Genomic DNA, 20,092 nt, shown 5'->3' with positions numbered 1-20,092 from the left:
AAACTGTGTAGGTCACAAGTTAGAATAGAAGCCGAAATAGAAGTAGGTGATAGGCAAATCACATGGACTAACTGTATGCTTTTGCAGAAAAAAGTATAGATAATTTGCATGTCTTGGAAATGTGGAGGAATGCTGTGTTTTAGGGGTACCGTGTAGTACTGTGCAGTACTGAGTAATCTTGTATATTGTCAATTCTGGAACTAGAGTGTAGGAGGTACATCTAGAGTTCTGAGCACTTATTTCTCTATCATCTTGGTAAAAGGATTAATTTTGAAGTGTACCATATGTCTGCCAGCCAAAACTGGCTCAGATTTAACAGAAGATTCCATTTAAGACTTGATTTACATTTTGGTTGCAGTGACAGCCAGTGAGCTGGAAAAAAAAAAAAAAAAAAAGTGCAAAGACCACAGTGGCACACTTCATTTCTTGCTAAGAGAATTTTCTGGGTATTTACTTTCTTGATAATGATGCTATTAAAAGGAAAAAGTAAAAAGGTAACGAGTTATGGTTGGGTGTTTGTTGGAAGCAATTCCTTGTGTGATTAGTACAGAAGGCGGTAACGGGCTCATTTTTAAATACCGGCTCTTCTCGCCGTATTGTGTACAAGTGCGGGAACCGACCGGCAGAGAGCGGCGGCGAGGCGGGCCGGGCAGCGCCGGGACCCGCGGTGAGGGGGCAGGGCTGGACGGGCGAACGCCAGCCGCGGGCGCGGCCCGGCTGCCCCTGCCGGCGGGGAGGCGGGAGCGCGGCCGCCCCGCCCCGCCCCGCCCCGCCCCGCCGCTGCCGGGCCGCTCGCCGCGCCTCGCGCATGCGCGGCCGCGGGGTGGGGCGGGTCCGCGGGAGCCCCGCCCCGTGACCTGCGGCGGCGGGCCCGGCTGCCTGCGCGGGGGTCCGGCGGCGCGGCAGGCGCGGGGCACGGGGCGAGGGCGCGGCGGCCGAGGAGCGGCCCTGGGCGGTCGGTGCTGCCCTGGCACAGCCGGGGCCGCGGCCGCGGCCGCCGTGACCCGCTGCCCGTGGGGCTGGCGAGGGTGGGAGCAAGGCTCCGACGACGAAACGGTAAAGAGGGGGCTTGGGGGCAGCACTGCCAACAGCCGGGCACGGGTGGCACTCGGGCCTCCGCTGTGGGGCTGTGTCCCTCCCCCCGGGGCCGCAAGAAGCGCCGTACAGAGCAAGCGGGGGTCAAGAACTCTCTCGAAGAACGATTAAGGTAGAACAAAGATAGTAGTTTCTATCACGTAAATTATTTTTCTTCCTTAGGGAACATCGTGTGGGGTCATTGCTAATTTTAAAAGTAGTACCGCTTCTTCAGAAAATCAGACCACAGCACATGCTTGAAAACCCTCCAGTAAAAATAAACTGTACAGTTCTTTCTTAGACATAACTACCAGATCCATTTTAAACAATGAACAGCATTGCCAAAAGACTTTTGAAACCAGTTAAACGTGGCCAAGCTGTGTGGCTGAGAAGCAGCTCTGCTCAATCTGGAGAACAGCATCTGCGGCAACTAGTTCTGGGGATAGAGACGAGCTGTGACGACACCGGTGCTGCAGTGGTGGACGATGCCGGCAATGTGCTGGGAGAAGCGCTGCACTGCCAGAAGCAAGTCCATTTACAGTAAGAATACACTTCTCTCAGGCTTTCGCCTTACTAGTGTTTTTATTGTTATTCTTACCTGTAATGTCATCTGTATAAGTCTTCTCCAGAAAACTCCGTAGGAAGTGGGTAGGTGTAAAGACCTACCCCTTGAGCCACAACACAAGCCACTGCTTGAGATATTACTAAGGGTGAGGAAGGCAAGCTGTGCACATAGCAAGTTTCCTCCAGTATTTTCTTTCAAAAAGAGACAGATTACTTATCTAGCTTGAATTAAAGATGAAATCATTATTACTATTAAAACCACCAAATGTCTCAATTTTTTAAGGGAAAATGAATCAAATATAGGCATTGGTGGCTAAGTACATCAACTGACAAGTGAGGGCTTGTGAACATTAAGTTACAAACATTGGTTTGGAACAGCATTGAGATACATTTAAGAGGTATGTGTTACCAAAAAAGGGAAGTTGCATCCTTTTCTGACTTCCCACTAATAATTATTACCCTCTTCAGTGCATAATGCCCTTTTAAACAAGGCATTTGAAAATTTACTAAGGAAACGGGCAGGATATGGCAAGGTTAAGAGGTGTTTGAAATTATTTTTATGTCATTCTATCTGTTATGGAATGCAAATGTATTGTAATTCTTTGTTTTTATAGAGCAGGTGGAATAATTCCAGTGGTGGCACAGCAACTTCACAGAGAAAACATTGAGCAAGTAGTAAAAGATGCGCTTAGTCTCAGTGGAGTTTCTGTACGTGAACTTGCAGCTATCGCAACTACAGTAAAACCAGGACTTGCGCTAAGCCTTGAAGTGGGGCTGCAGTACAGCTTGACCTTGGTGAACAAGTACCAGAAGCCGTTCATACCCATTCACCACATGGAGGCTCACGCACTGACCATCAGACTCACGCACCACCTGGAATTTCCCTTCTTAGTTCTTTTACTCTCTGGAGGCCACTGCATCTTGGCAGTAGCACAAGGAGTTTCAGATTTCCTTCTGCTTGGACAGTCTATAGATATAGCACCCGGTGACATGCTGGATAAGGTTGGATTCCCTTACTTAAGTGCATCTGTTATTTTTTTTTCTTATTGCAGTTAAACTACGTAATGGTAGTATTATCATCAGCCTGAGGACAGTAATACAGTGCAGTATGAGCTTTACTTTGTTTTGAAATACCATCGATTTGAGACACAGGAGGCTGTTAAAAATCAATGCATAGCATCAGTTGTAACATGTCTGTTTGCTAAAAATATAATTAATTTACAACATAAGCAAAATTGGCGTTGGAAGTTTCACTGACACCTGTTTTACAAATGAGCTGTATGAATTTGAGAAGACTGATAGCGATATTTTAAAAGATACTGTCAGGTTTAAAGCAATACATATTAAAACGTTTTTTACCTGTTTTTTTTTTTCACAGTTTGAAAAGCCTGGTTTGACTTTCAGAATCATCTTAAGTTTTCTGGGTCAGCAAGTACAATCTGTAAAATTGGTCACTTACAGTTTTGTTTTCAAACACAAGCAGTTTTTAAACAGTGTTTGTGTGTGTATTAATTAAAAAAGTGGGGGTGTGAGTGAAGTCAGAAAGGGTATTGTTGAAAGTTGAAACCAACTTTGTTTATCTGGTAGTACAGCATGGCACTCTGTGTGCTTCCTATAGCATAAAAATTGGTAATTAATGTTTCCTGCAAAATTCATTGATCCTCATGTTTGCCCAAATTGCTCAAGAATTGCACTTCTAATTACTCCAGAAAAAAAATTAAATCCAGTCAGCGTATGTCTTGTCCTTATTGTGCCCTGTTTGTAATCTCAGGTTGGACTGGATTTTTGCTCCATTGACTACAATACAATGGTGCAGTTACGGGAGGAATTCACTTAGCTCTCTGTTCCAAGTCTGTTGTTTATTACCTCCTTAGGTAGCAAGGAGACTCTCTTTAAGAAAGCATCCAGAGTGCCACAGCATGGCTGGGGGGAAGGCGATAGAGCACTTGGCTCAAACTGGAAACCGGCAACAGCACACATTCAGACTTCCCTTGCAGCAATATCGTAACTGTGATTTTTCTTTTTCTGGACTTCAGAACCTTGTCAATAACACCATTATACAAAAAGAAAAAGAAGAAGGTATTTTTAAACTAAGTCAGATATAGACTGTGTTTTTTGATGACCTATACCCCGGAAACCCCATTTGATCATACATTTTTATAGGTATTCAAGAAGGTGAGATCCTATCCTGTGTTAAGGATATTGCTGCTGCTGTACAGCATGCAGTGGCTGTACATATTATCCAGCGGACATATCGAGCCATGCTGTTCTGCATAAAAAATAGCATCTTATCATCAAGAAATGCAACTTTGGTGGGTATACTTTTTTCCCTGTTTATATTTGACTGTATAACATTTGAAGATGCAGATACCTTGTACTTTCTCCCTTGACAGGTGAGGAAGATGTCAGTATGTATTACATTGTTAAAATACCAGGATTAAAGTAATAGTCGTATAAATATTTACAATAAAGTCTTTCATAGTTTGTTTGGTTTTAAGCTAGGAAGAGATTTTTTTACCATCTAATCTGACCTTCCGTAACAATTTAGGCCACATAATTTGACCTAGTGCTTCTCGGTACTTGACAGCTGTTCTAGTTACGCTTTTATTCAGGAATCTCTTTTAGCATAATAAGCTTACTTATTGTACTTGTTTCTGTTATGTGTTCATCTTCAGAGATATGTTTTAATCTTCAAATGCGCTATTTATTGCTGTCTTCAGAACTGCATTTGATGACCTGTTTTTAAATAGGAGGGTAGTTGAGTGTAACCCATCAGTACTTTTGAGTTAATGCCTTTTTTTCTTTTGGAAACTGCTCTCAGGTTGTATCAGGAGGAGTTGCAAGTAATCAGTATATCCGAAAAGGTCTACAGACTTTGGCAGATGCAAATGATTTTGCTTTTCTGTGTCCTCCTCCAAGATTGTGCACTGATAATGGTGTTATGATTGCATGGTAAGAGTTGTTTCTCTTTACATGTGTATTTAAAGAATGTTCTTTAAGAGTTGGTATTAGAGTCAAGAACTTCTGTTTATGGTGACTGAAGCACATACACATATTTAGACAGGTATGACATTTTACATAATTGCTTTCTTACTTAGGAACGGCATTGAAAGGTTACGTGCAGGACTTGGTGTTTTACATAGTACTGATGGCATCCGTTATGAACCAAAGTAAGTGACCCAGTTCATTCACAGTCTATTTCTCCACTTATTCACCATGGGCAATGAAAGTGAAAGGAGCTGTAGGCTGAAAGGAGCAGCAGAAGCTGATGAGTGGTGTCTTTGCAGAGCATATAACCTTTAAAACTTACCAGCACTTCCTTTTCAATGTAGCTGTGAAATACAAATGATCGTGCCTGGCACTTATGTTTGTTTTGGCTCAGAAACTTAAATTACGGTGCACGGTAACAGTTTTATGGATTTTCCTATTCCATTGTGGTATGGGAAAACTGGAGCAAGTTAAACTGCAATACACTGCCCCTAGCTTCTCCGTTACTGTAGACAAATCAAAATGCTCCAAGTCAAACTGTATTCATAGTGAGCTATCAATTTAAAAAAAAGAATGACATACAACATCTGATTTTTTTTTTTTTTAACTGATAATACTGTGGTTTTTTTTAATGACTTGTTAGGTAAGACTTGTTCTATGGATTTAAGTAGATCCCAGGCTTAAGGTGAAACAAATTTCAAAAGTACCAGCTGGTCTTAAACTTGTATTTTTTTCAGGTTTTTCCCCTTTCCATTTTCAAGAAAACAGACTTGGAAGGTCTCAGGACAGAAAAAAAAACAAACAACTTTTTTATAATTTTCCCAAGGAAAAATGATAAAATACTCTTCTTGAAAACTAACTTGCTTTATGTATCTCAGTGAATAAAATACTAAGTTTTATTTGCTGTAGACTCTATATCCTTTATCACAGAAAGAGATACCTGTGAATCTCTAGTGTGTCTTGCATTCATCAGTGACATGTATAAAGAATTACCAACTAAAATCTAAATCTAAATAAAACATCCCCAAAAGATAGCTTTGAAATCACAGCTGTGTTTCCTGACTTTGGAATGGCTACAGATCAAATATTTCCTCAGTGTGAAGATGTTTTCAGGTCCAGCTTCAGATGGACCATTTCAATAGTCACACAGTCTGAACAGTGCAAGGAATCTGCAAAAACAGTGACTCCCATGCTCATTGTAAAAAAGGTCTGTGAATCTGCACATCTGTGTGATACAGCCATAATGTTACTTATTTTTAACAAATACATCATAATTTTATTCTTTTCTAGAGCTCCCCTTGGAATTGATATTTCAAAAAGAGTTGAAGAAGATTCCATCAAGGTGCCAAAACTAAGAAAGAAGATACAATGGTAACTAAATAAACAGGAAATTGTTCAATGAAAACTGTTAGATTTACTGACAGTACTTGGTTTACAGGTGTTGAAAATCACCTGTCAGAGGAATAAATGCTGTGGGGTATCACCAGAATGATTCCAGTTACTGTTCCACAAATGCCTAACAGTTCTATGTATTAAAACAGTAACAACAGAAAAATAAAAGTGCACTTTCTTATAAACTTACACAAGTGAAAATACCTTCATTGTTTACACTTTATAACTTATAAGGTTTATATATTTAATATATACCATATTATAACTTAACAATATGTAATTTACACAAGGTTTATAACTACTATGATTGAAAAGTTGCAGAAAGTGGACACAAGAGCACAGATTTTTCAAGATCTCAATATGTTAGCTATGCCAGTACTACTCAAATTTTCAACAGTACCTAATTTTATGCTGCTGGTGTGAGAAGCCTGTTCTTAATTATACAAAACCAAATGGGGGGGGGGGGGGGGGGGGTACAGGGATAGTGCCTTTCAATTTTCTCTTTTTTTTATAAACAGCTCAGTAAAGCTACTAACAGTGTAAGCTGTTAAGATGCAAGTTCTGAATTTCCATCTGAATAATGGGTTATCTGACCTTGCCTTTGATAATGAGTATAATATGCTTTTACGTTATTATTCATTGCAGTGGTATTCACTGGAATAATTACATCCAAGTATTAAGCACCTCTTCATTTTGGATGACAATAAAAGTTTTCTGATTCGTAATGCACATATTTGTTTCCATTTAAACACAAACAAGGAACTGTGATTTGTGGGACAGTTCTAAGCAGATAAACAAGTTGCCTGTGTTTTCATTTTTTTTTTTTTAACTCAAGGGCAAGATGTAACAAATTAACAAGGTACATGCATATTTTTTTTTTTTTTTCCCAATAGTTAATTTTTAGAAGGAGGTTAAGATCCCTCATTGAACAAAAACCATTGGAACAGTACGGAGTATTTACATTTTGTTACGTCTCATTTCTGGAGTCTTATTTTCATGGGATTTCAGCTACAAGTAATTTATCTTTATGTAATGTATCTGTCATTAAGCAGTTTATCTTCTTGGTAAAGTAATGTATCATTTAGATAAATTTAACTATCACATTTCATAGGCCCTGCATCATCCAGCAGTATGTTTATACATCTGGCTCACTGATTTCACCACAGATGAAGGATGGGAATTTGTGAAACTAACAGTGAGCAAAACCCTTTTTCCTCCATATTACACCTAATCTCTTAATTATCCCAGCTGGTCATACCTTCCCTGGGATCAGTAAGCCAGTCAGGCTTGCTACTCAAGTGTCTCTCCCTGCTGACAAACTTTCTGGACCTGAGGAGGAAGAAATCCCTCAAGAGCTGTGTTTTGTGATAATGTAAATGCTAATAAAATCCAATACCAATTTCCCATCCAAGACCCAACCTTATGAACTGGAGGTGGACTGTTTCCAGTAGATCTCATGCCTTCCAAAACTTAGGTTGCTTGGACCGGAGATCTTGATTCTATCACAGCAGAAACTTTCTCGCATGATACTACAAATACAGTTAACAAATCACTATTATGTTTCTCTTATCTTAGTTAAGTGTTTGAGAGCTTACACAGCAAAAATGATATTTTTTTTTTTAAATTATAAAAACTTTAAAGCTCTTCCAAAATAAGTACATAGGAACAATGCCCCAGGTAATTACATTAAAGAAGATTTGAAATATTGAAGTGGCAATATCTTGTTACAAGGAATTAGAAACAGTCATGACAATTTCCTAGTCTAGCTCAGTGAATCAAGTAAAACAGATTACACAGTTGAAAAAAAAGTTTTTGAAATATGTTCAGTAACTGCAACAGTCAAACAATTGCTAAGATTTTAAACCTAAAAATAATTACACCTTGAAATTCTATCTTTGTGAAATATGTCAGAGTAAGTTTTAGAGTAGTTTGTACAACTGAAAACATTTACTTGGAATATATCTATAGCAAGACCAGCAGTTTTCTTACATTAAATAATGCAACCACTGCCTCCTATAGGACATTTTGAAGTTTTACAGTGCTCAAATAAAGGAAGAAAAAACTAACCACAGTCTGCTTGTTTACAATTTAAACCTTAGTTTTACAGTACTTTTGTAAGAATATTTTCACATGCTTGACTTTAAAGCATTGAAAAAAAAATTTTGATGAACAATGCTGCTTTTCATTTGTTTCTACAGAACTTCTATTTCACTATTTCCAGCAAAAGTAACTCCATTATACAAAATACATGTTGCACAGTACTTAGCCAGCAACACTGTATGTTGCCAGCAACTGTACATGTGCAGAACTTTAACTAGTATTTGATAGTGTTGTTTAATCAATTAAAATCAAACTGTAGTCAAAATATGTTTTCTCTCTTAAACTAGGAAAATCTTTATTCCTCTCAAAGTTTCCTAGTATACTCAGCAATTTCAGTAAAGTAAATGCCAATCTGAAATCAGAAAGGATGTCTATTATTTTAAAGACTATACCATGGTATCTATATTACTGTGTACATTCTTTACCATCAAATTCCCTGACTGGAATGGGGTAATGTTCTCTACCTGGCAAATCCACGTCAAACAAACGAGCCTTACAGCCTGATAGACAGCCCATGAAAAAACAGTTACTAGATCAGCTGTAAGGATTGTTTACATCAATATCTAACTGTTTACGTCAGTAAAATGATGCTCAGCAGACATGGAAGCTGAAGTACAATTTTGATTTCATTTCATGTGTAAAAGTGCTTTGCCTCTTTATACAGATCATTTGCAGACATCCTGGCAAATAAAACCCATATTTGATGATAAGGTGAATCTCTCTTGATCATCATTCAGGCTGCTGTTGTGCCACCCAGAAAGGCCACCTAGAGGCTAGGCTGCTTTTAGGGCAATGCTGTCCTTATGACTAAGGGATTTGTGCCAGCTTGTACAGTTCAGCATTAACAGCAAATATTCTTACAGCATACTCATGTGAGAAATAAGAAGTGAGCTCTGTATTAGCCTGGTCTATGAGAACTACTTAGATAACCAAGCAATAACAGTCTAAACAAACCTGGAACAAGCATGTTCTTTCCTTCTCTCTTATGCTAATTTTAACCAAATACACTATTCTCTCATATATTAACTGCAAAGACATATACATGCATGCGTTACAAGACAAACCCACTTTCCCCATGGACATGAAAATATTCTTTGCGTATTGAAAATGTTGACAGCCGAAATTTGGTCCAAAAAACCCGCCCAAACAGTGACAGTTCTCTTGTTGTTTTAACTCCACAGACATAAAAAAAGATGGTTTTTTTCTTCTTTAGAAGTAGCAAAATGACAACAGTTTAAAAGACTAAAGATATTTTAGTATTTAATATGTAAAAGATATAATTTAAACAAAAAATCGACAAGATATGCTATCTGGAAAATATAAAAATATCAATGCCAAATTTGAATTTATAAAATGAGTATATTTACAGTTTTCTTACTAGAATATGGCTGAAGACATTTACTTAAATTTTGGATTTTCATCTTTTTAAACCCCAGTATAAGTGGAATCAGAGTTCATTAACTTGAGGTACTCTATATTCCTGCAGATAGCTTGTGATTTTTTCCAGTTGTTTCTTCGGAAAATTGTGCTGAAGAGCGAATCTCTCCTGCACATGTTATTGTATCTTAATAGGCCTCTGTTAATCTTACCACATTGGTCAACCTCTTTACCACATCAAACCTAAATACATTTTCATGTAGCTCAATTTGTGTAGTGCCAAGTGTGAACTTAAATAGCATATTATTGGCATACTGCATAAAAGACACTTTTGTTTTCTGTAGTTTGGATTATAAATTGGATCTTCATTTGTATTTTCATCACAGGTTCCCTCAAAATCATATTAGTGAAAATGCCAATTAGACCTGCAAATCAGGAATGAGTACAAAATTCTACAAGGTCAAATGAAACCTTTTATAAAACTATGGTTGTCTGCCACAACAATCTGTACCACTAAAATTGTAAGCATTCTTCAGTTTTAAAAATGCATTTGTCAGATGCACTTTGCTGTTGCATATATAACCTGACAGTATTTTTATTAATACACTGGGAATTATTAGTTATATGTTAGTTAGTTATATGTTAGTCTCTAACACCTTATATAGCAAGGTGTTACAAAATTAATTCTCATGTTTCTCTAAATATCAGAGCCTTTTAGTTTGGAAATTCTCTAAATATCAGAGCCTTTTAGTTTGGAAAATATTTGCCCAGGTATAGAAAGCACAACTTTTTTCTTCTTAGGGTCCGTAACTTGTAGGAACACTCCAACAGATATAAGTAATGAACGGTAGTCACATTTCATCAGCCTAATGCTCCTCTTGGTCCAGTCTCCACCTGCTTTAGAGCACAATGCAAAAACTCTTGCACACATCCCAGGGTATGGTACTAGGGAGTCAAATTTCCTCAAAAGCACCAGTAAGAAATCTGCCAGTGCTGTGAACCAGTCTGAAACTTAAATTTTTGTAATAAACATTTCTTTACAGACTTGACAAATTGAAAATCTGCACCCTTAGAGATACTTTGTAGGAATAGATATATTGTGCTCTGCATGAAAATGGATTTTTTTTTTCTGATGTGACTTTTCCTTTCTATGCTTAATTGGACAAACAGAAAACTAGAACTGTAAGGTAGCACATTGAGTACAAAGCTCTGACCTTACCAAAAACACTGGAGAATATGTATCCAGTTTTTCTTACAACATTAGCTTTGCAATCCTTCAATACACAATCAGAACAAGCTAACTCAAGCTCCTCTTCAGAGGAAATCCATTCATATTTCTATTTCAATCTCATGATTGCATCCACATACTCACCCAGAGTACCTTTTTTTTTTTTTTCCCTTAAAGACCTTTTTTTGTTTTGTTTAAAAGAGATCTTCTTTGAAGTACACAGAGGATGCTTTGCAAGTTAAAAGTAGCAGAGTTAAAGCTAAAGGAGAGGAATCATGCTAGGGGAGCTAAGGAGGGACAAAAAACAGCCTGAAGGGAACTTCCCAGTTTCTCTGGGAGCAGAGGGGGCCCCAGGCTGGGGACCACCAACCAACCCAGCCCTCCAGAACTGGCCAAGGACTGGGAGGCTGCACAAGATGGCCCCAAAACATCAAGGAGGTGTGTGGGGTGTCCCTTTCTCAAGTAACAAAAGGGCAAGTGTGATACATGGTTGGCAGATGTCCAAGAGGCAACAAGGCCCGAGATCCTCAGCTCTTTTTGGCTCTGGCAACCTAGGCCAGCTCCTCACCACGCCCTCCCTTCTAAAACCATAACCTGAGCTCTCTTGTAAAGCACAGCTGCAAGACCAGCCCTGTTCTGTAACAGGAAAATCTACTGTACTAAATTCAGTCTATGTGACAGATTGGACAGACAGAACACTCTTTTTGCAACACTGACATCGGTCAGGAAGGGTGGGAAAGCCAAACTTTGACTATCCCCAGAGCCCAGTATTCCCTTCCCACAGATGCATTCATAGTGAGTCTCTAGTACAAGTACAGATCTAAACATGTTACTTTGATGACTAATAGTAACGCCCAAGTGTGTAAAAAAACCAGACCAAGCATTCTAAGAAAACTCCAAAGATTTACTGGATTTGCATATGCGATAAATGCAACATCTCAACATGTAGCTTTATAATTAATCTATAGAAAATAACTTCAGTCTGCTGCACATGTCAGATGCTTTTTCACTGTTGCTCTCTAGTTTTGCAATCCGAGATCCAAACTGTACAGCCCTTTTTGGCAAAACAGTTGAGGCTGTAAGGCCAAACTCCTTGGCTGCAAGGCGCAGAATCAATTTCTCACCAATTCCTCGAGGTAAAGTCAAGTCTGCTTTTTCTGTGATGGGCAGAGAATTGAGGAATGAAACAACATCTTCATCAAGAAAAGGAAACCTAAAGGAAAGATATACATGGGAAAAGACCCTTTAAAAACTTCATACAAATAAGTCTTGATTTTCCCCTTCTCCAGATGCAAAAACAGAGTCTGTCAATTCCTAACTACAGATGTACCTTAAATGTTAATGTTGGAGTACTAAGGCAAATCTGCAAAGCAGTTACACTGTCTTGGAGAAAGAAAACATAATACATCATGTTTAAGCTTCAGAAGCCTGGATTTTTTTAACTCTTGCAAAAGAAAAGACTAAACACCAGCATCAGAAATGTTGGGTTTATACAAAACAAAAAATTCTGAAGAAAATCAAAAGTACAATGGAAGAGCCAGAAGTTTAAAGTAACAATTCTTAGGATAACTCATAAGTATTTAAAAATACTGTATGAAGATACACTGTAACTTTGAAACATAAATATTTACACAATTCTGACAATGTTCCAAATTCTAGGTATCGCTATCTAATTGCAAGCACGATTAACAGCATTGCTTGTCTACCACTGCACCCACTAAACTGAAAATGTGCAACTAAGAACAGATTTCAAAAAACATTGGTACAAAGATCACAGGAAAAGATATTTCATGCACCTGAGCGGCCTCTACTACTGGACAACACGTAAGGAATTTTTTTGCAAGTTGGCAGTTGCATGGAGGAAGTAAACACAAATAAAATGATTCTTTAACTATTCTGACTTAGCAACCAGGAAACGCAGTGGATATTGATCACACTTTTATTGTGTGGACAGGAATATGTGACTTCTGTGTTGTGTTGTCATTCTACAAAGTCACTCCCCAAATGACCACACCAGAACACTTCAGAGCTGTGCAGAAGACTGTTCCACTTAAAATAATTAAACCAACTTGATTTTGACTATTTCAACATCTGTTGCTGCTTCTTAAAACTTCCAGATGGAAATCCAATATTCAAGTTGCTAAATTTCCTTAACTCTTCCACAGTACTACAGAACACTTAAAACAAAAACCACAGTACATATTAATGAAACTGCAACAGAACTTACAAGCCAATAAAATGCATAGAAGTTTCAATTAACCTTTCTGCTGGAGTGTTAAAAACAGAATCTAACTGGCAAAACCAGTTTTGCTTCATGTTAAAACAATAATACCTGGCTTCTTTTCCGTGATCACTAATAATCCTGTCATCTCTACCAAGATTTCTAGAAGAAATGCGATGCAACTCCATTTCAAGTTCTTTATTCAGACCCTCTAAGCCATACTTTTTGAAGCAAACACGATGTCGAGAATATCCTGCAAGCTGTTCATCTGCTCCAATTCCTGTAAGCACAACCTAAACAAACAGAATAAAAGAAATCTTTATTATCTATGCAAGCTAATAGTATGTAACAGATCTTAAATGTTTAACTGCATCTTAAGGAGAATAACTTCAATACACATCTTCTAAATATACTACCTACCATGATAGGATGTGCCTTACACATTTACAGAGCCTGAAACAGTTCCCAGTGATGTCACTGGGAACCTGACGCAGGTTTACAATCAGACCTAAAAGCACACACAAACACTTCTACCAAAGCAAGGAAAAAACACCAAAATAATGTTGTGTTTATCACAAATACACCAGCACCTTTGAAGAATGTCTTTGTTAGTTTCTATTACAGTAAACAGCATTTGTTAAGCACCAGCATTCATAAAAAAAAACTGTTGCTGCAGGTGATGCAGTATGTTGTTGGTTCTAAATAGTTATCAGAATGTACACTGATTAATTTACCAGCTACTGGGTTAGTAACAACTGCATTACAGGAAATAAAAATGTGTCATCGTTCTGTCTACTCAATGATAAGCATATAAAATGTTACCAAGAGAAAAACACTACTACATCCAGTCCATTACTGTGCCTTCAGCAGCAGTTCACTATAAAAGCAGACGTCTCAACACAGAAAGTCAACTGTGTTTTACTGATGTGACACCAGCTGGTGGTCAACTAATTTTTTACCTGTGCACACGAGTAAATAACTGATAGGATGATGACAATTTCACTTCATGTTTTATTAACTCATGACTCATTTCAACATATTCTGGACCTAATATGAATCTGTATGTTTCACAAATCTGACACATGCATCCTGAAGTAGATCAGTCAACTGCATCAACTGCATTCTACAGCAGTAGTTTTTACACAAACTGTTGCATTTGTTGGGGTTTTTGTTGTTGGGTTTTTGTGTTTTTAAGATCTAGCAATAGCAGAAAAGTAACAGAAGCCTCAAAAAGCAAAGGTAGCAGTGAACTGCAAACTCCTAAAATTATAGTTATTCTTCCCTACACAAACCATCAGGAATTGGGAAGTGAAAAATAACAATCAAATTCCCATGAAAATAATCTAGTTACTAAAAAGATTTTACTTAAAACTACATACGTGAAAATAAGTTACAAAAAAGACCTATTTTTTGTAGTTCTGTCATTCAACAAGACTCAAATTACAAAAGATTCCAAGTAGTAATCTTTTCTACCATTATTAATTGCAATTTTGTCACTTAGTGTGCCTAAGCAACAAGTTAGTAATTTTACAGCTGTTGGGATGGTGTCACAAAACAATATTACTTAATTACTTCATTAATATTTATCTCTAAATTTATTAACCTATTCAGTTTGGATTGAATAGCAGTTACCCACTACTGAACTTGAAACACCAAAAATGATGACTTGTTATTTTTTTCCTAGTCACACTGGTGCTTATTCAAGCTTAATGAAAAGCCATACACATTACATGACAAAAGAACTGAATGCGGTTTTTAACTCCAGAATTACACAAAGACTATCAGTACAGAACTATTCTATATTCTGCCACTGAATTGCAGAAGCCTTATGAATATTAAAGACCCTTCTGAAACAACAGAACTGTTTGTATATTCACAGGTCAAGCATAGGGCAGAAAACAACCAGTACCTTTGCAGGACTTTTATATGGTCTCAGTTCTCCTTGGTTACTAATAAAACCCTCTCCTCTGGAAGCAAACCAAATTGCACAGCCAATGCTGTCATCCAAGACTGTATGCAGTGGATAAATTAAGTGATTAATGCACTGTTGTCTCATTTTTTTCAATTCCTCTAGTGTAACATTAATTTCCACAAAGTTCCAGGTTCTTGAAGGGTTAATGGCTTCCAATTCTTTCAGTCCTGCCCTACCAGTGATTCTGTCGGGAACAGCAAAGCAAGATAAATCAGCACCAGTTTTAGCATCAAGATCTTTACAACTTTCTTGAGGAGAAAGCAAATCAAGTTGTACTTCCCGGTTGGTATGGTTTTTAGTGGCACCCTTTTGCTTAGTTTGTTCTTTCATCATGAAAGCTACATTGAGAAGATCAATTGGTTCCTCCAAAGGCACATGTTTATCAGCAAGGGCTGCAATAACCATAGAATCAATGCCACCAGAAAACAGCACTGCAACATGTGCCTTCCTATTATACTTGCTTGGAACTTCTCTTTTTTTCTGATCTTCATGTCTGAAGAGAGACAAAACCCGTCTCTTCACTGCTTCATTTAAAACATTAATAAACTGATGGACTACTGTTTTCTTGTGTTCCTCTGCAAGAAATCCCTGAAGGGTTTCTACAGAAACCACATGGGTAATTTCGCTAATGTTAGCGCCTGGACATTCACCTGAAGCTTCAGAAATGGTTTTATTTAAGGGGCTAACTGGTGCTCTGAGACATAGTTTTGATTCATTCATCATGAGAGGTATGTGGTTCGGTAAGTCTTTTGAAACTTGGTCCAGAACATTAACAACTATTTCTTCTACTGCCTTCTCTGTGCAGCTGTACTTCCATGGAAATAACGTTAAAGACAAAGATTTAGTTGTTGCACAAGCTTTGAGATCAATTTTGAAAATTCCAGATGCTGGGACTTCTTGCCATTGGTTACCTGACTCGGAATAAACACTTACAGATGTGAGACAGAAAGCACTGTCAATCTCATTATTGAACTGCCAAAGCAAACTACGACGACCAAAATAATCTCTACCAAACCACAAACTGTGTGTAGATGCCTGATAATAAATAAAAGACCACGGACCCCGAAGTGATGAAAAGAGTGACAAAATGTCTGCTTCACTACTGCACAATGCAAGATGATGAAACATTACTTCAGTGTCATTCTCTAGATCTCCTACATGCACTCCACTGAAAATTTCTCCATTCCAAAGAAAAATATTGTTATTGGCATCTTCCAGAGGCTGAGGAGTCACCAGTCCCCTCAAGTGAAGTACGTGGCCAGAAAACAGACACTCATAAGAGAGATCAGATGCAGTTTTTATCAACTGTTGGCTACTGTCTGGTCCTCTTCTTCTAAGACGGCAGAGTATGTCTTTGTTAAAGAAATCATGAATAGCACGCTGGCTACGCAAGGTAACGATGCAACAAATACCACACATTGTGACTCTGAACTCAGCCGGACTATTTCTTGATTTTAGTCTTTTCTGAATTTTCCATCTCCTGATGTGCCTTCTTTAATTCATCTAATGTATCTATGTAAGAGAAAAATACACAAATAATCAGTTTCATAATCTGGTAAGTTAGTAAGTTAGTTTAAGACTGTATCTAAGAAATGAGTAATTCCAGCCATTTGTTTAATTAAAGAGATAAACACGAAACGCTAACAAAAGTTCTATAGTATTCATGTAACACAAACATAGCTCACTGCAGTCCTCTTCAATTATATAAAGATTGTGATTTTTTTTTTCTCCCGAAGAAAGCCACACTACAAGAGTTAGGGGAATGGCCAACTATCGCCTATATAATCAGTATAATTCACACAGTTGTAATAGTAAGAAAAGTGAACTGTCAATTAAAATGTCAACATTATTAAATTGAAGAAAAAGAAACTAGCAATTGTTCATTCCAGGAAAATTTATACATTTATACATTTCTAACACTTGTTCAATCATCAACTCCCTTTATCATCCATTCTCCTATCTTCACAACCCCACAGATCCATTCTTTCAACTACCTAAAGATTTCCAGCTTAGCCTCCAGTTTAACTTGTCATTTTCTTCCTACTCATCCCATGCAACTTTTAGACTTTTCTTGTTTAAAAGGGACAAAATGCTATACAGCTTCCCAAAGGGCACCAATAGCAACTTCTCTGTGGGGCAGGTGTTCTCATTCTTCCTACACCTTCAGCACTTGCTCTTTTATCACATCCATGTATCGAATGGAAACACTTTCACATTTACCAAACCTAGAAAAACAAGCATGTGTCTTGAAGTCTCCTTTGCATTGATACACAGTTGCCAGTTTTTCATTGTAATATACCTTTGAAATCATTAACAGCTACAAATGCACCTTCAAAACAGTGAACTATTTGATCAACTTTTACACTGCAAACTTACTTTTGCATTGAGACAGTGTTTCGGTTCGGTCTACAAGAAAGAATATGTTGCTATTGGGCTGCTGCCTATAAACTTTCTGTAAAACAAAAACAAGGCTGCATTAAGTCAAAGCAACAGGCTCTGGCAACCACACTGCAGGAGACACTGGTGTGGGTCCACTGATACACCCCTTCACTTTTATGCCAGGAGGATAAGTTCTGCCCTGACAACAGCCACATTCTAATGTCGTATCATCAAAAACATTTCATGATCAACCCATGACTATTCTGCGTTTCTCTTTTCCTCATACCTGAGGGATCACATTCTATTTTAAAACTCATATACATGAAAAGTAAGAATACCTCACAAAGTCTTCTGATCAACCCAAACATTTTAATGAAATAACTCAGATAAAACACAAAAAGTTCCAACAATGCATTGTATTACACTGGACAAGTGTACACCATCAAGTAAGTTGGAGGACAAATTGTTCTGAGAACAGCAGAGCACATCTGTACTAACATCTGTACTGGAACAAATTAAAGACAGTGTGCTCCAATTTTGTTTCCCCTCTTGTCTCCACACTTATTTCTCTGATGCTAAAATGAAATAGCCAAAACCAAATTTGCAAATACATACTTACCCGGTTCTTCTTCAAATTTGAAAGCTCATCAACTACAACCTTCTGCTCTTTAATCTGAAAGGCAAAAGATGCACCTCAATTTAAGTTTTAAAAATAAACTACTGTATTATAACCCTGATGGTGAACAAGCTTACTAATATTTTAAGACAGCTACATGCAAATATAGTTGTGGTTTTCTGAAGGGACCACTGAAGACAAAGTGGCAGTAGATATAAAAATGAAATACTAAATAACTGTTCTAGAAATGGGTTATCTTGCATGGATTGATATTTCTCCTACCACTGAAAGCAATCCCTACTGGGAAGGCAAAGTATCTCTAGCTATTTATAATCAGAGATCACATTTTTCCCCCAGAGGAAAAGAAAACATGCAAAAATAACTCTAGAAAACAAAATCTTGCATCATATCTACAACAGACTTTATACTCATATGTATTATCATTATTCAAAATGAAATCAATAAAAAACCCCAAACCCCTAAAATGGCATTAAGAGCAATGGAAGCCTTTCTATTGCTCTGGAGTTCTGCACAAACTTCTTTAATGGGATTTACCACTCTGCACTGGCAGTGGTGACAGGTATTCCCATTTTCTTTTTCAATGACAGCTGTCAATGCTAAAGAGCAATCAGGAGGACAGGAATACAAGACAACAAACAGAACAAAATCTGGTCTGCGGGCACTTAATACTTTTTGTTAGAAACAAGCAGTATGTATGGCTTTGTTCTTTCTTTGTGTCTCCTGGAACTGGTGCAAGAGTAGAAAGCTGCCACAGAGCCAGATTAGCCAAACTGAAGGTGGTATACAGAAAACACACCTTTTCCAGTAGCTACACTAGTATCTTGTACTTACAGTTCCAACAGACCAAACGGACTAAACCAGGCACTTACACGTAACAGAAAACACAACCTGCAATACAGTTATGTCATAGCTTTACAGCTTCCCCGGCAAGCAAAAATACCACTGACTTTATACAATGTGACCATATGGAAAGGAAGCAATTTTTTGAGAGAAAGCGGTTCCATAGGAACCGACACGTCTCGCCCTCCTCTTCTTCGCGAGGATGACGCCCGAGGTTACAGGCTTCGCGGAGCCACCACCCCTCAAACCAGAAGCACGGTCCCGGCCGCGCCTCGGCCCCGCGGCCGCCTATCTCCCGCCCGCCCGGCCGGCCGGCGGCAGGCCGCCTCAGCTCACCCTCCGGCCCAGCTCCTCCCTGAGGCGCAGCTTCGCGCTCTCCCCGCCGTCCACCTCCTGTTTCTTCTCCTCCTCCTCCTCCTCCTCCTCCTCCTCGCCCCGGCGCGGCGCGCGGCCGGACATCCCCCCGCCGAGCGCGCCCCGCCGGCGGCCGCGCGCACACTCCCGGCAACGGGGAAGCAGCCCCGCGCGCGCGCACCAGCTCCCAGCAGAGCATGCGCAGACCGCCCGGCCGGGGTGCGCGCGCATGCGTGCGTGCGTGCGTGCGTGCGTGCGTGCGTGCGTGCGCGCGTGCGTGCGTGCGTGCGTCCGCGTGCGTGCGTGCGTCCGCGTGCGGCGGGGCCGCGCGGAGCACCAATCAGCGGGCGGGCCTGAGCACGCGCCAGGCGGGAGGGGGCAGTGGGCGGGGCTATCGCCTTCGCCTTCGCCTTCTTCGCCTTCTTCGCCTTCTTCGCCTTCTTCGCCTTCTTCGCCTTCTTCGCCTTCTTCGCCTTCGCCTTCGCCGTGGTAGCGGCCGCGGCAGCCGCTTGTGGGGAGGGCCGAGGCCTGATCGCTGCTCTGAATGAGGGCTGGAAACTGGGCCTTGTAGGGTGTGAGGGGAAAAGAAAATATAAACCAAAAAAAAAAAAAAAGGAAAACAAAAGGGTAGTGCTTTGCCTTGGAGCTGTTGGTTGTGCTGGTGACCCTGGGCCAGAGTCAGGCAGCTTGCTTGAAGGCATTCCAGAGGAGCTATGAATTATATAATATTTACAGATATTAGGATTATATGTTTTCCTCTTTGGCAGGATGGTAATGTTTCTGTCTCTTCCATTCTACTGTAGATATATCGCAGTGATGCATCTGTCTTCCTGTCTTTATAAATACATCAGGGAAGAAACTGTTTTAAGTGGCAGGATGGCAACAGCCCAACAAACAATATTAGGATGATTTGCTATAATAAGTTTAGGCTGAGAAATGGTAAAAGAAGCCAATTAATGTGGCAGA

The 20,092-nt window shown here is 39.2% G+C and overlaps 3 protein-coding genes across 3 annotated transcripts; 1 reads left to right on the top strand and 2 right to left on the bottom strand.

The window, feature by feature from the left end:
• Window positions 1–874: 874 nt before the first annotated feature.
• Window positions 875–6,483, top strand: OSGEPL1 (O-sialoglycoprotein endopeptidase like 1). The gene is made up of 7 exons (XM_074910605.1): window positions 875–1,614; window positions 2,253–2,640; window positions 3,513–3,717; window positions 3,802–3,950; window positions 4,460–4,590; window positions 4,737–4,808; window positions 5,917–6,483. The coding sequence occupies exons 1-7, from the start codon at window positions 1,403–1,405 to the stop codon at window positions 5,999–6,001; spliced, it is 1,242 nt and encodes a 413-aa protein (XP_074766706.1). The 5' UTR covers window positions 875–1,402; the 3' UTR covers window positions 6,002–6,483.
• Window positions 6,484–11,606: 5,123 nt separating this feature from the next.
• ASNSD1 (asparagine synthetase domain containing 1) lies at window positions 11,607–16,335 on the bottom strand. The gene is made up of 3 exons (XM_074910950.1): window positions 14,854–16,335; window positions 13,056–13,237; window positions 11,607–11,936 (listed from the first exon to the last, which is right to left on the bottom strand). Exons 1-3 carry the CDS (start codon window positions 16,333–16,335, stop codon window positions 11,681–11,683), a joined length of 1,920 nt encoding a protein of 639 aa, XP_074767051.1. The 3' UTR covers window positions 11,607–11,680.
• Window positions 16,295–19,289, bottom strand: ASDURF (ASNSD1 upstream open reading frame). The gene is made up of 4 exons (XM_074910951.1): window positions 19,109–19,289; window positions 17,915–17,968; window positions 17,293–17,368; window positions 16,295–16,428 (listed from the first exon to the last, which is right to left on the bottom strand). Exons 1-4 carry the CDS (start codon window positions 19,229–19,231, stop codon window positions 16,358–16,360), a joined length of 324 nt encoding a protein of 107 aa, XP_074767052.1. The 5' UTR covers window positions 19,232–19,289; the 3' UTR covers window positions 16,295–16,357.
• Window positions 19,290–20,092: the final 803 nt, after the last annotated feature.

Source organism: Athene noctua, chromosome 7 (genome assembly GCF_965140245.1).
Source record: "Athene noctua chromosome 7, bAthNoc1.hap1.1, whole genome shotgun sequence".
NCBI classification, from domain to species: Eukaryota; Metazoa; Chordata; class Aves; order Strigiformes; family Strigidae; genus Athene; species Athene noctua.
The sequence above is the reverse complement of the archived record's forward strand: the minus strand, read 5'-3'. Positions and strand labels throughout refer to the sequence as shown.